The 12,634-nt window shown below is 54.8% G+C and overlaps 2 protein-coding genes across 4 annotated transcripts; both read left to right on the forward strand.

Annotated features, from left to right (window-relative positions):
- Nucleotides 1–983: 983 nt before the first annotated feature.
- Nucleotides 984–5,773, forward strand: MAGIX (MAGI family member, X-linked). The gene is made up of 6 exons (XM_066250041.1): nucleotides 984–1,093; nucleotides 1,875–2,021; nucleotides 3,074–3,156; nucleotides 3,237–3,473; nucleotides 3,962–4,133; nucleotides 5,240–5,773. Exons 1-6 carry the CDS (start codon nucleotides 1,045–1,047, stop codon nucleotides 5,545–5,547), a joined length of 996 nt encoding a protein of 331 aa, XP_066106138.1. The 5' UTR covers nucleotides 984–1,044; the 3' UTR covers nucleotides 5,548–5,773.
- Nucleotides 5,774–8,466: 2,693 nt separating this feature from the next.
- On the forward strand, nucleotides 8,467–12,289 carry PLP2 (proteolipid protein 2). 3 transcript variants are annotated; one of them, XM_066249426.1, is made up of 5 exons: nucleotides 8,486–8,895; nucleotides 11,064–11,213; nucleotides 11,319–11,414; nucleotides 11,913–12,003; nucleotides 12,165–12,289. In XM_066249426.1, the coding sequence occupies exons 1-5, from the start codon at nucleotides 8,716–8,718 to the stop codon at nucleotides 12,185–12,187; spliced, it is 540 nt and encodes a 179-aa protein (XP_066105523.1). In that variant the 5' UTR covers nucleotides 8,486–8,715; the 3' UTR covers nucleotides 12,188–12,289. The 3 variants fall into 3 exon arrangements, with proteins under 3 accessions (XP_066105525.1, XP_066105523.1, XP_066105524.1); XM_066249427.1 differs by having other exon boundaries at nucleotides 8,549–8,811; XM_066249428.1 differs by lacking the exon at nucleotides 11,064–11,213 and having other exon boundaries at nucleotides 8,467–8,811.
- Nucleotides 12,290–12,634: the final 345 nt, after the last annotated feature.

Below are 12,634 nucleotides of genomic sequence, written 5' to 3' on the forward strand. Positions count from 1 at the left end.
TAAAAGTAGAAACCATTCAGTTCTGTTCACCTATGACAACACTGGGACCCTGAAAGGTGGATGAGACTGTCCAGTCTGATGGAATGGACGTCAGGACACAGTGCGTCCCCAGCTCATAGTGAAGGAGTCACGGACCGAGTGAGCATTGGGGATGAGCTCCCTGAGACAGGTGCTGTTGGTAGCTGGCTGCTGGGCCCTGGACAGGTGCCTGAGCCACCGCAGCCCTGTTTCTTCCTCCACAGAGTGGTGGGCACAAGTCTGTCTCTCACTCTTCCCCATTTCTCCTTCCACTGCAGTAGCACTGTGTCTAAGTGTTCCTTAGGGCCTATGTCCTCGGTCCCCCCAACTTTTCATACCTAGGAAGAGCCTCATTTCTCCCCTCTCATTGGCTGGTGTCCCCTCTCACCCAGGTGCCTTCAAACCCTCCTCAAGTCCAGGACCCTACTGCCCCTCCACTCCAGGGGACCTGGCCTTCCTCAGTTTTTGAGCCCCCTTACCTTATCAGGCTCAAGGTTCTAAGCCGTCCCTTGGCTACAAACGCTCCAACGGTGGCCCGTACCAAGCCCACCATATTCTTGCAGTTCCCCAGTAGGGCCTGGCTTGGACAGATATTCACTGCAATTTTTCTGAATGCCTACTATGTGCAGAGCTCTGTTGGAGGCTGCAGAATTTCCAGGTAACCTGGGCTCCAGTTCAGCATCCCGTTATTAGGTGCCAGGGCTTGGGCTGGGCCCCTAATTTCTCGGGACCTCGACTTCCCTTCTCACACGTGGAATAACAACGTCCCCTAGATGGAAAGAGGATCCCAGCCCAGGGTCCTGGGATAACATAGGCATGCCCGAGGCAAAGCGAGGCCAAGCGCTGGCGCCCACAGCCAAGGCCTCTTTGCCTGCCGCCAGGTAGGTCACCGCGCGGACTGGGGCGCCAGGCTCAGAACAGGCCGGCCTCACCGCCTCCAGGCCCGGGCGGGCAGCCAGGTGAGCGCGCACGGGCACTCAAAACGCGTCCCCGGCGGCTTTGCGTCCATCCGGGCGACTCTGGGTCATGGAGCCGCGCGCGGGGGGCACCACGGACCCGAGGGGGAGCAGAGGAGGTACGGGAGTGGGGGCTGGGAGCGCGTCCCCGCCACGCCTCGCTCCGCCTGTCTGCTCCTTCGCGTTCCCTTAGGAGACGTGGTAAACACGGCAGCGTGGTGCCCTGGCGGCGGCGGCAGGCGGGGGCCCAGCGACCCGGGCTGGGCTCGAGGCCCCTACCCGCATCCGCACCGCATCCGCGCCGGCCACGGGGCCGCGCTCCAGCTCCGGGGCTCTCAGGAGTCCCCGGGGAGGTGTGCCGGACGGTTCTGCCCAGGATCGCCGGGGAATTGCGGGGTCTCAGGCGAGGGCCTCTGGGGATAAGCGGAGGGACAATCTGGGCCCACGGTGTGGGCCACGAGGATGGCCTAGGGGGTATCGGGAGGGTGAGTCGGGGGTCCCGGAGCCACGGGAGGGGTAGACTGTGTTCTCTCGGGACATCAGGGGAAATCGGGGTCCCTCTCGATATTGCGGGGTAAGAGTTTGGAATCGGGGGTGACGAAGGAGCAGTCCGAGAGTTCCAGAGATAGTCACAGGGTCTTCGCGATATCCAGGAATACTGCGGTCAAACAGCTGGCTCTAGGGCTATTGTGGAGGCCGGCGAAGTTCCACGCGCGTACCCGTGGTGGCCGGGGCTCGCGGGAGATGGTAGGGACAGTTGGCGACCTTCGAAACTAACCAGGGGTGGGGGGTTCCGGGGAGCCTGAGGGGTATTTTAGGTCTTCGGACATCGTGGAGTGTTGGGGTCCGCCCAGGCTCAGGGTCTGCCCTGACCTGTTCTTCGCTGCCCCTCCCCCGCAGGTCGCCGCGCTCCTCAGAGAGCGGGCGGGAGCGCCAGGCAGCTGCTAGCACGGCTGCACGCGCGCCCCCTGACGGCCCGAGCTACAGCCGATGTGGCGGCGCTAGTACGCAGGGCCGGCGCCACACTGGGCCTGCGCTCCAAGGACTGTGCGTATCGGGGGCGGTTCCTCCCTCTGGGGCGGGGTCGGAATGCAATTTGGTTCTGAAGCCGCTAGTGTGAGTTAGGAGGACCCTGCTGGAAGGGATTCGAGGGGGCGGGGCCGTGGGGCTAGCATATACCTTCAAGAGGTGACATTGGGAGGATTATGGCATTAGGTGAGTGTTGGAATATTAGTTGAGGGTGCAAGGATGGATTGGTTATCCCTGTCAGGGAGGCTTTAAGCTAGGGGTCCCCAAACTACGGCCCGCGGGCCACATGCGGCCCCCTAAGGCCATTTATCTGGCCCCCGCCGCACTTCTGGAAGGGGCACCTCTTTCATAGGTGGTCAGTGGAGGAGCATAGTTCCCACTGAAATACTGGTTAGTTTGTTGATTTAAATTTACTTGTTTGTTATTTTAAATTTTGTATTTCTTCCTGTTTTGTTTTTTTACTTTAAAATAAGATATGTGCAGTGTGCATAGGGATTTGTCCATAGTTTTTTTTATAGTCCGGCCCTCCAACGGTCTGAGGGACGGTGAACTGGCCCCCTGTGTAAAAAGTTTGAGGACCCCTGCTTAAGCGGTGGTATTCCTAAGAAAGCAGGGCTTGGAGAATATTGGGAGTGGGCCTTTAGCTGAGGGCAGGCCTGTAATGCTGGTGTAAAGGGTGGAGCCTATAAACAGGTGGTGGAGGGGCTCAAAATGTCAGGATTGGTTGAGATTAAAGGCTATTAGAAGGTGGAGCCTGGAATGTTCAGGCGTCAAATCCTGGAGTTGCAGCCTCCAAGGTGGGCCTATAGTTCATTTGAGGGGCATGATTTGCGTGTAATTGGAGGGAGGAAGGTATGGAAAATGATTTACATAGCCGGGCCCAAGATTATTATTTAAGTCGGTATCAGTACAGTTATTTGAGTGTGTAAAAACTTATTAGATGGGTGGGCGATTCTGTTTTTGCAATCTAGAGGTAAGTCAATGAGATGAAGCTAGAATGGCAACTCACAGGGCAGGACCTGGGTAGTTTACACGAAGTTTGACCCTGGATTCCCCATTTCATCCGCCAGCCATTAGCGAGCTGGATTCTGCGGACATAGAGTTCACAGACAGTCGCCTGCCTAATCCCACTTGCGTGGAACACCAGCCCCAGGTACCACCTAGTCCTCCTAATCGAGGCCAACTGCCTCAAGACTGGCAATATATGTATGTACACTCGTGTCCTTATTCCAGCATCGTCGGTCAGAGACCTGGGATACATGTGCTGCACCATCCCAAGTGACTCAGGTTAAGGCACGTTGTGCTTCAAAGCTGCCCCAGGACTTTGGTTGGTTCCGTGTGGAGCTGGTTCGTGGTTCTGCAGGCTTTGGCCTCACACTAAGTGGAGGCCGAGATGCAGCCAGAGACACTCCACTGACAATACGCGGGCTGCTGAAGGACGGGCCGGCCCAGCGCTGCGGTCGCTTGCAGGTGAGCCACCAGGCACCCTGCATTCCATGGTGCTAACCCCGATCTCATCCTTTTTTTTTTTTTTTTTTTGTATTTTTTTTTCTCTGAAGCTGGAAACGGGGAGAGACAGTCAGACAGACTCCCGCATGTGCCCGACCGGGATCCACCCGGCACGCCCACCAGGGGCGACGCTCTGCCACGACCAGAGCTACTCTAGCGCCTGGCCAAGGAGCCATCCCCAGCGCCCGGGCCATCTTTGCTCCAATGGAGCCTTGGCTGCGGGAGGGGAAGAGAGAGACAGAGAGGAAGGAGGGGGGGGGGTGGAGAAGCAAATGGGCGCTTCTCCTATGTGCCCTGGCCGGGAATCGAACCCGGGTCCCCCGCACACCAGGCCGACGCTCTACCGCTGAGCCAACCGGCCAGGGCCCCGATCTCATCCTTTGACATCCTTTGTCGGGGTGCTCTCCGTATGCCCTTCATACAACACTCCTCACCTTGTACTCTTGCAGATTGGTGACCGTGTGCTCCAAGTCAATGGAGAGTCGACTCAGGGCCTCACCCATGCCCAAGTCGTGGAGCGGATTCGCGCAGGTGGCCCCCGGCTTCACCTTGTGCTGAGCAGGTCTCTTGAGACCCACCCCAGCAAGTCTGAGAGGGGGGGAGGACCCCCAAAAGGAGACGGTGGGTTTCCCAGGGGAAAGAGCTCTGGGATCTGTGAGGGGAAGAAGGTCTCAGAGTAGAGAGTCTGGGGTCCTGGGTGGAAAGGGTTTGGTGGCTTTAGTGGGGAGGGTCGGGGATTTGGTGTCTGTGAGGAAGTCATGGCATTCTCAAAAGTGGGGGTGGGGAGGGCAGCGTCCCAAGATGAGAATAAAGGTGGATTTCAGAGGGGAGGCTTTGGAGATACTGGGAGGGGACAGGAAGGAGGAGGTTTAGGGTAAAAGCAGGTGTTCGGAAGGAAGGGTTGTGGGCCTTGGAGGTGAAGGCTGGGCCTTGGAGGTGAAGGCTGGGTGGGGTTAGTGGCCAGGGCTTGGGATGAGGATGCAGAGGGTAGGGGGTCTAGTTCCTAAAGACAGGGGTTCATAAGGGAAAGGGCTGAGAGTAGTAGGAGGTGGACTGTGCAGAGAGCATTGGGGGACTTAGATGGGAGGGGTTTACATTGTGAGGGTCAAGGTTTGATTTCCCTTGGGGATTGTGGGAAATTATTTCTGAGGGTGTGTTCTGGGTCCAGGGAGGAGTGGGGTCTCTGGAAAGGAGGTGTGAGGGTCCTGAGGGGAGGCGTCAGTTCCTGAAGGGCGTGTCCCCAGACCTGATGGAAGTTTTTTCTTTTTTTTTTTCTCTGAAGCTGGAAACGGGGAGAGACAGTCAGACAGACTCCCGTATGCGCCCGACCGGGATCTACCCGGCACACCCACCAGGGGGCGATGCTCTGCCCCTCCGGGGCGTCGCTCTGCCGCGACCAGAGCCACTCTAGCGCCTGGGGCAGAGGCCAAGGAGCCATCCCCAGCGCCTGGGCCATCTTTGCTCCAATGGAGCCTTGGCTGCGGGAGGGGAAGAGAGAGACAGAGAGGAAGGAGGGGGGGTGGAGAAGCAAATGGGCGCTTCTCCTATGTGCCCTGGCCGGGAATCGAACCCGGGTCCCCCCCGCACGCCAGCCCGACGCTCTACCGCTGAGCCAACCGGCCAGGGCCAGAAGTTTTTTCTAAGGAGCAGGGTTTCTGTCTCTCTCAGCACTTGGAGTCTTCTGGCCACCCTGAGCTCAATTTAACATGTATTCCTACCATCCTCAGGTCACAGCCCAGATCCTGGGGGACTGGAGACGATGAAGTCTCGTGGCACCAGGGCTTCCTCACTTCAGCAGCCTCAGTCCTATAGGACGCACAGGAGCCGCGGCAGCCCAGAGCATAGCCCTGAGAGAACAGCAGACAGCCTCGTGGTTCCTCCTCCTGAGCGCCGCATGGAGGACCCAGACCATCGATCCCCGGGTTCCCCGGGACCCTGGCTGGTGCCCAGCGAGGAACGGCTCTCGCGGGCCCTAGGTGTCCCAGGGGCCACGCAGCTCGCCCTGGAGATGGCAGCTGGAAGGCGGAGGCACTGAGCATTATCTGACAGCTGGGTGCTCACTTGGTACTGCCCGACCTGGATCTGGCGTGCTCTGTCAGAATCGCAAGCAGAACAGCCACTTGGCCTTGTCCCCCCTCTTGCTGCTCAGTCGACCAGCCCGCACTCCCCTCCCCTCGCAGTGTCAGTGGTGTGGCCCTCCTTGACCCTCCAGCTTGTGCTTCGGGTTTGGGCTGGGGAGGTAATAAAGCCACCCAATCCGTCTTGACTTGCCAGGTGCTCTAGGCCGGGTGGGGCTCCTGAGTCCACCGGGTAAAGGAGGGGGAGGGTCAATCCGGTTTGGAGGAGGGCCTCTTGCAACCTTTGACAAGTGCTGTTTCTTTCAGGCTTCTTCAAAGTGTCTTTACTTCTGCCGGTCCTCAGCCCGGCGTGCTTTCACCCCGCTCTGTTTCTCTTCGCCAACTCCTGCTTCTCAACCCATTCATTAATTTCACTTTTTTATTTGGAGGTGTACAGGGCTCACAGATAATTATTGTGCGTGGCATGGGGAATGCAGAGGTGGCCTGTTGTAGCAACAGTACACCAGTATACCCAGAGCCCTGGCCCTGAATCATCCAGACCCTTGGTGGCCGGCCAGATTGCAAAGTTAAAAACGGCGGCTTCCTTTGCCGGGAGTCTGTGGTCTTTCACTTCCGGCCTCATGGCCCCGTTTGGGGTGGAGCTGGGAAGGTGTGAGTCAGCCGGCTGGACTTAAAAAAAGCAACTGTTGGAGACTTTGGGCTGCGCCCCCCCCCTTCCATAGATGGTGACATATTGCGGCTGGGCTTGTGTGCACATGCCACACGCTGGGCGTTCCCGGTCCTGGGAGGCCAGTTTCCTCCATCCTGGGAACAAAGCCATAAAGCCCAGGCTTATATGGCCAGCGGACTCCAAGCTGGGTAGCCCCAAAGCCAGCGCTGGTTGAGGCCAGAAATATCCAGTCACCTTCGCTGTCACCATATCCTGAACACTTGGCAGGAAGGAAGTGGGGAGAGAAATGAAAGTATCAAAGTGTGCATGTCCAGGGCGGCACTGGGGAGCAAAGACTGCAAAGCCAGGCTGGGAGTTGGGGTATAAAAAGGTGAAGAGGTGAACCCTGGAATGGTTAGCACTGTAGACATTGAGGAGGGGGAGTGTGCTGCCCTTAAGTCAGAGCCTGGTGGAGGTGTGGTTCTGTGGAAGTAAGGAAATGGCTTTTAAGCTCCAGGTCAGGAGACTAATAATAGTAACCCCAGCCATTATTTACTTAGCTTTATCTCTGTTACTGGATTCACTTGCACTGTTTCCATCTGGTTACACATCTGTTAAGTAATCCTGATATGTCCGTTTCACAGAGGAGGGAAGTGAGGCCCAAAGAGTATATAGCTGGGGGGTGGGGGGCAGGTTGAAGCAAGATTTACTCAAGGCCTGATTCCCAAACTTTAATCTCACCTGAATTTGACAAGTATTAATTGACTCCAACTATTTAACTTGCACTGTGATAGGAATTGGGGAGATGCTGGGGGGAGGGGGAACACAAAGATTTCTATCCTTGTGTAGCTGATGTACTAGGGGATAGACATGTCAGAAGAGACAAGAAAATGAATGTCTGAAAGAAGTGAGAGTTATAAAGACAGAAAATGGAGGTTACGTTGGGGAAGGTAATTACGGTGGGCTGTTGGTCTCTTTGAAGATTTAACATTTGATCTGAAACCTGAATGACCAGAACCCAGATGTATAAAGAGCTGGGGGAAGGGCATTGACAGCAGCTAGAACATCAAGTGCAAAGGCCCTGATGCAGAGCCTTTTATGGTCTAGAAATTCCAGCATGCCTTCACAGCATTGGAAAGCACACTGAGCACTGGGAAAAGTTATGTTTCATCTCTTCCACTATCCAATCATTCTTTCACTGGGTTGAAAGAGGGGAGCACCTTCTTTGGTTTTGAGGGGCCCAGAGCTAGGGGCTGGAAAGCAGGCAAGCCCTTGGGTTGTACTATTCTGATCTACCAGCCACCATTCTACCCTCCTCTGATGAGATGAGAATAAAACCAATGTCTAGTCTACAGAGGGTGCCCCCCAGCACATCTCTGGGGAGATCCAAATTCCTGTAAGTAGGTACCTATCTCAGGTGCAGAAAGACAGGCTGAATCAGGAGAAATTATTTGCTCAGGGTAACACACTCTCCAAATGTCAGCCTTGTCACCCAGCTTAACACCCCAGGAGCCTTCCCTTCTTGCCAAGCTCTCAGCAATAAAACCAGTTTTTTTTCCCCCCATTCTTCATCTAGGGCTGGGCTGACAGCCCTACTCAGAACCAGAAAACTGGGCTTCTCTAGGAATGCAGAACAGAGAATCAGGGCGACCCTGCTCTCTGGCACTATTAAAGATGTTTGCTGAGCAGCTGGATGGTCTCCAGGCCCTGTTCTCTCTCTGCCTGTGCTCCACAGCAAGCAGCCTTATTCCTTTCACTGCTAAGAGATTTATTACACCGTCCCACAATTTGGTACCATTTAGTTACAAAACCTGACCTGACTTAATGCGGCACAATTTTCAGTCCCAGTTTATTCCACTTGTTGTGAAGGTCCACGCCTTTGCTTGAGGAAATAGTAACATACTTTTAAAACGGGGCAGCCTCACCTCTCACTGAGTCTTAAGTAATATATCGTATATGCACTGGGAAATTTTTCCAAAATTCAAAATATTCCGAATTCAGGAAACATACCTGGGTTTCACCAGGGCTTCGACCTTTTTTTGTTTCTTAGTTCGTTTTACAGCTAAGGAAACAGTCACTCCCTCCCAAAGGCAAGCTCTCCTCGATTCGGAGTTGAGGCAGCCCCGGGTGCATTTTTATTCCAAAAGGGCAAAGGGTCTCTCCAGTACCGTTCAAGGTACCCCAAAGTGCCAAGACTCAAAGGGTGGCGCCTCCAGAGATGGGACGCCCCGGTGGCTGTGCCACGGGTGGGGACGATCCCTGGCGGGTGCGGTGAGGGGCTTCCGGGGCGGCGGCCACCTGGCCCGGCCCCCTCAGGCCCCGCCCGTTTCTGCTTAGTTCGGTGATTCACTCCCTCCTTCGCCCTGGGGGGCCCCTTCCCGGCCAAACAGCGGCAAGAAAGCTGGGTGTGTAGTGTCCTCGAACCAGCGAGAAAGCAAGCAGATCGTCCGCACCCTTAGGGACTTCGGCCCACGCCATGGCGGATTCTGAGCGCTTCTCGGCCCCTGGTTGCTGGGCCGCCTTCACCAACTTCGCGCGTACCTGCAAGGGAATTCTTCTGCTTGCTGAGATTGTGAGAGTCCCCGGACTGGCGGGTGGGCAAAGGCGGGGTGGAGCGGCTGGATCACGCGGACCCGGGCGACCCCGGGTGAGGCAGGCACGTGGGCGGGGAAGCTGGGCTGTGGGACAGGGGGAAGTGGGTTAGAGCCAGAGGCCCGAAACCAGGGGCGCAGGGCGCGTCAGTGGATTGGAGAAGGTGATCGGGAGTTGCTGGGCCACGGGGATGAGGCCAAGGGTTCATGATGCATATGGGGAATGCCGTGGAGAGAGACCGTATGAACTCATCCGTGGGGTCATCGAAGGGGTCCCAGGTGGCTGGGACGTGGGGTCCCTCCCGTGGCAGGGCGTGGCGCGGCCTGGGCAGAGTCAGTCGGGCGGGCTGGCGGCGCGCCCAGGGGCGGGGCCTGTTGGGGTGGAGCCCCGAACTCGTCCTGCGGGTTAGGGCGCCCGGCTGTTCTCCGGTTCTTTTCGTTCTTCTGCGGTGGGGCAGGAGGTCCTTAGCTATCCGACTGCTCCGGAACCTCGGTTTCCTGCCGCCCCCCAAAGTGGATGCCGCCCTTGAGTCACTTTAAAAGGGGTGCGTTGTCTTTAAGCGGAGCCCTGCCCCTCTGGTGTAACTCTCGCCGCTTCCCAAAGGGTTGCCGGGGGAACTGCATGTCCATCCCTGTCAGGGCCACAGGCTGACTCCAGCAGTGCTCGCAAAACATCTGGCGGGGCCACTCCCGGAAGGATGCCCCTATTTTCGAAGGGAAAAGGGTGAAAACTGAGGCTTCCAAATCTACCCCTTACTTGCCAGGTGACCCTGGGCAAGTCACTTAATGTCTCTGGTTCTCGCTTTTCTCATCTATAAAATAAAGATACTAATAACAGTATCCAGCTGGTTAGCTTGTTAGGAAGATTAGGTGAATTAATACTTTTACAGCCCTTTTTCTTTTCTTTTCAAGAGAGAGAGACAGAACAGATAGGGAGTGAGAGAGATGAGAAGCATCAACTTGTTTTTGCAGCACTTCAGTTGTTCATTGATTGCTCTCTCATATGTGCCTTGATGGGGTTGGGGGGGCTCCAGTTGAGCCAGTGACCCCTTGCTCAAGCCAGCAACCATGGGGTCATGTCTATGATCCCACACTCAAGCCATTGACCCCATGCTTAAGCCGGATGAGCCTACACTCAAACCAGCGACCTCGGGTTTCAAACTTGGGTCCTCAGTGTCCCAGGGCGACGCTCTGTGCACTGCATCACCGCCTGGTCAGTCTGTACAGCTTTTTTTCCCCCAAACTTTTTTTTTGTTGCTTGATTTTAGAGAGAAAGAGAGAGGGAAGCATTCATTTGTTTTTTCACTTAATTGTGCATTCACTGGCTGCTGTTCTTTTTTTAAAGATTTTATTTTATTTTATTTTTATTCATTATAGAGAGGGGAGGGAGAGAGAGAGAGAGAGAAGGGGGGGAGGAGCAGAAAGCATCAACTGCCATATGTGCCTTGACCAGGCAAGCCCAGGGTTTTGAACCGGCAACCTCAGCGTTTCCAGGTTAACGCTTTATCCACTGCGCCACCACAGGTCAGGCACTGGCTGCTGTTCTTTTCTTTCTTTCTTTCTTTCTTTCTTTCTTTCTTTCTTTCTTTCTTTCTTTCTTTCTTTTGTATTTTTCTGAAGTTGGAAACGGGGAGGCAGTCAGACAGACTCCCGCATGCGCCCGACCGGGATCCACCCGGCATTCCCACCAGGGGGCGATGCTCTGCTCATCTGGGACATAGCTCTGTTGCAACCAGAGCCATTCTAGCGCCTGAGGCAGAGGCCACAGAGCCTTCCTCAGCGCCGGGGGCTAACTTTGCTCCAATGGAGCCTTGGCTGCGGGAGGGGAAGAGACAGAGAGGAAGGAGAGGGGGAGGGGTGGAGAAGCAGATGGGCGCTTCTCCTGTGTGCCCTGGCTGGGAATCGAACCCGGGACTCCTGCACGCCAGGCTGACGCTCTACCACTGAGCCAACCGGCCAGGGCCCACTGGCTGCTTTTCATATTGTGCCCCAGCCGGGGATCAAACCCAGAACATTGGCGTTTCTGGATGATGCTCTAATTGACTGAGCTAGGGCCTTATACAGCTCTTAGAACAATATTTGGAGCAGAATGAGCACACAATAAATGTTTAGCTATGATGATTCGTCATCTTCCCAGTCCTGGTATGCATCTGAGTTTGAGGCCCCTGATTTTAATACATCCCCTCAGCCCTGGAAGTTGATGGAAGCCCCCTTCCTCAATGCATCCTTCCAGATATTGTGCCTGGTGATTCTGATCTGCTTCATCGCTTCCACATCAGCATACTTCTCTTTGTCAGTGGTTGAAATGGTCCTTGCTGCTGTCTACTTTGTCATCTACATGTTTGACCTGAACACCAGGATAAACATCAACTGGCCTTGGAGTGTAAGAAAGGGAACAGAAATGTCTAGACAAGGGAGGGGCTGCAGCCATTGGGATTGTCCGTTGAACTCTGGATGCTGACTTCCCTTTTCTCCCTACCCCTTACAGGATTTCCTCCGAACCCTCATAGCAACCATCCTCTACCTGATCATCTCCATTATTGTCCTTGTTGAGAAAGGAAACCACTCCAAAATCGTCGCAGGGGTAAAGGCTGTGGAGGAAGCCCCAAAGCACAGAGAGATATTTGAGGATCTAGGGGCCATTTCTGTCTCTGCTTCTGGCAGAAAGTGTGTGACCCACAGGCCGCACTTGTCTTCAGGGTCTGCAGGAAAGTCTGGCCCAGGCCCTGGTTTTGCTCTCATGATCATCATTTGCTATAAAGGGCCATCCCTTGTCTGACACAAGATCTTTGTTAACAAAGTATATGACCATCTGCTAGAACTTTTTCTCAAATACACACTGTGAATGGTGCTACCTATACGTGGGGCCACCATGAGGTTGTCCTGTGTTGATCAGTATTAAGAGAAGGGAGAGTGGGCTTCGAGTCCAGTTCCCTGACCTCTTTCTGGGGCTCTCTGGCTTCCTAACTTGGGGCTTTAGTCACCATCCCTGCATGGGGCAATCACTAGAGGTAGTAGCAGCTACAAGGAGGTAGGAGGCTGAATAGGCTGACCAGCCTAATCCAAACTCCCTCACCCCCAGGTGATGGGCCTTATTGCTGCATGCCTCTTTGGTTATGATGCTTATTTCACCTTCCCCTTGAGGCAGCAAAGACATACAGCGGCTCCAACCGGTAAGTGTGCATGTGTTTGTGTGCGTGCGTGTATCTGTGTAGGGGCTGCTGTTGAGGGGGTACCTATGGCTTTAGTGCCAATAAGTACCATAAGTTTCAGTATTTTTCTTTGTAAAATGAGCATATGGCTCCAAACTGCTTTCTCTTTTTCTCACTTGCAGACACTGCAGATGGCCCGGTTTAGACGAACTCCTTTCATTTCTCTCTGCAACCTGCAAATAACACTTCCATTGAAATGACTTCTCCCCACCCCTACAAACACTCCTAGCCAACTCTCCCCAGCCCCTCTTGAGGTAAAAGTGCCTTTATCAGGAGAATTTGTCTTCTAGCCTGCCAGTCAGTCCTACTGGATGTGGCCACCATTGTGTGTGCATAGGACCCCTTCTGAAGTGTCCAAAAGTGGACACCAGTTCTGCCTGGACTAAGCCCCCACCTATGCCACAAAATGAGGGAGAAGCGTGCCTCAGATTTCAGACTCCAGGCCCCAGGCTGTGACCCACTCCAAATAACCTCAGTGTGTATGTGGGTTCTGTGGAGGCATACGTATAAATAAATAATGAGCAGATTGTTAGACTCTATGATAATGAATAAATTAATCCTTTGATCAAATGTGGATAAATCTCAAGCATTT

Source organism: Saccopteryx bilineata, chromosome X (assembly GCF_036850765.1).
Source record: "Saccopteryx bilineata isolate mSacBil1 chromosome X, mSacBil1_pri_phased_curated, whole genome shotgun sequence".
In the NCBI taxonomy this organism is placed as follows: domain Eukaryota; kingdom Metazoa; phylum Chordata; class Mammalia; order Chiroptera; family Emballonuridae; genus Saccopteryx; species Saccopteryx bilineata.

Coding starts and splice junctions, on each gene's coding strand:
- PLP2 (XM_066249426.1), top strand. CDS start 8,716: ATGGCGGATTCTGAGCGCTTCTCGGCCCCTGGTTGCTGGGCCGCCTTC. Junction 8,896..11,063: donor GGCGACCCCGGGTGAGGCAG/GCACGTGGGCGG, acceptor GCATCCTTCCAG/ATATTGTGCCTGGTGATTCT. Junction 11,214..11,318: donor ACATCAACTGGCCTTGGAGT/GTAAGAAAGGGA, acceptor TACCCCTTACAG/GATTTCCTCCGAACCCTCAT.
- MAGIX (XM_066250041.1), top strand. CDS start 1,045: ATGGAGCCGCGCGCGGGGGGCACCACGGACCCGAGGGGGAGCAGAGGA. Junction 2,022..3,073: donor GGGCCTGCGCTCCAAGGACT/GTGCGTATCGGG, acceptor TTCATCCGCCAG/CCATTAGCGAGCTGGATTCT. Junction 4,134..5,239: donor AGGACCCCCAAAAGGAGACG/GTGGGTTTCCCA, acceptor TACCATCCTCAG/GTCACAGCCCAGATCCTGGG.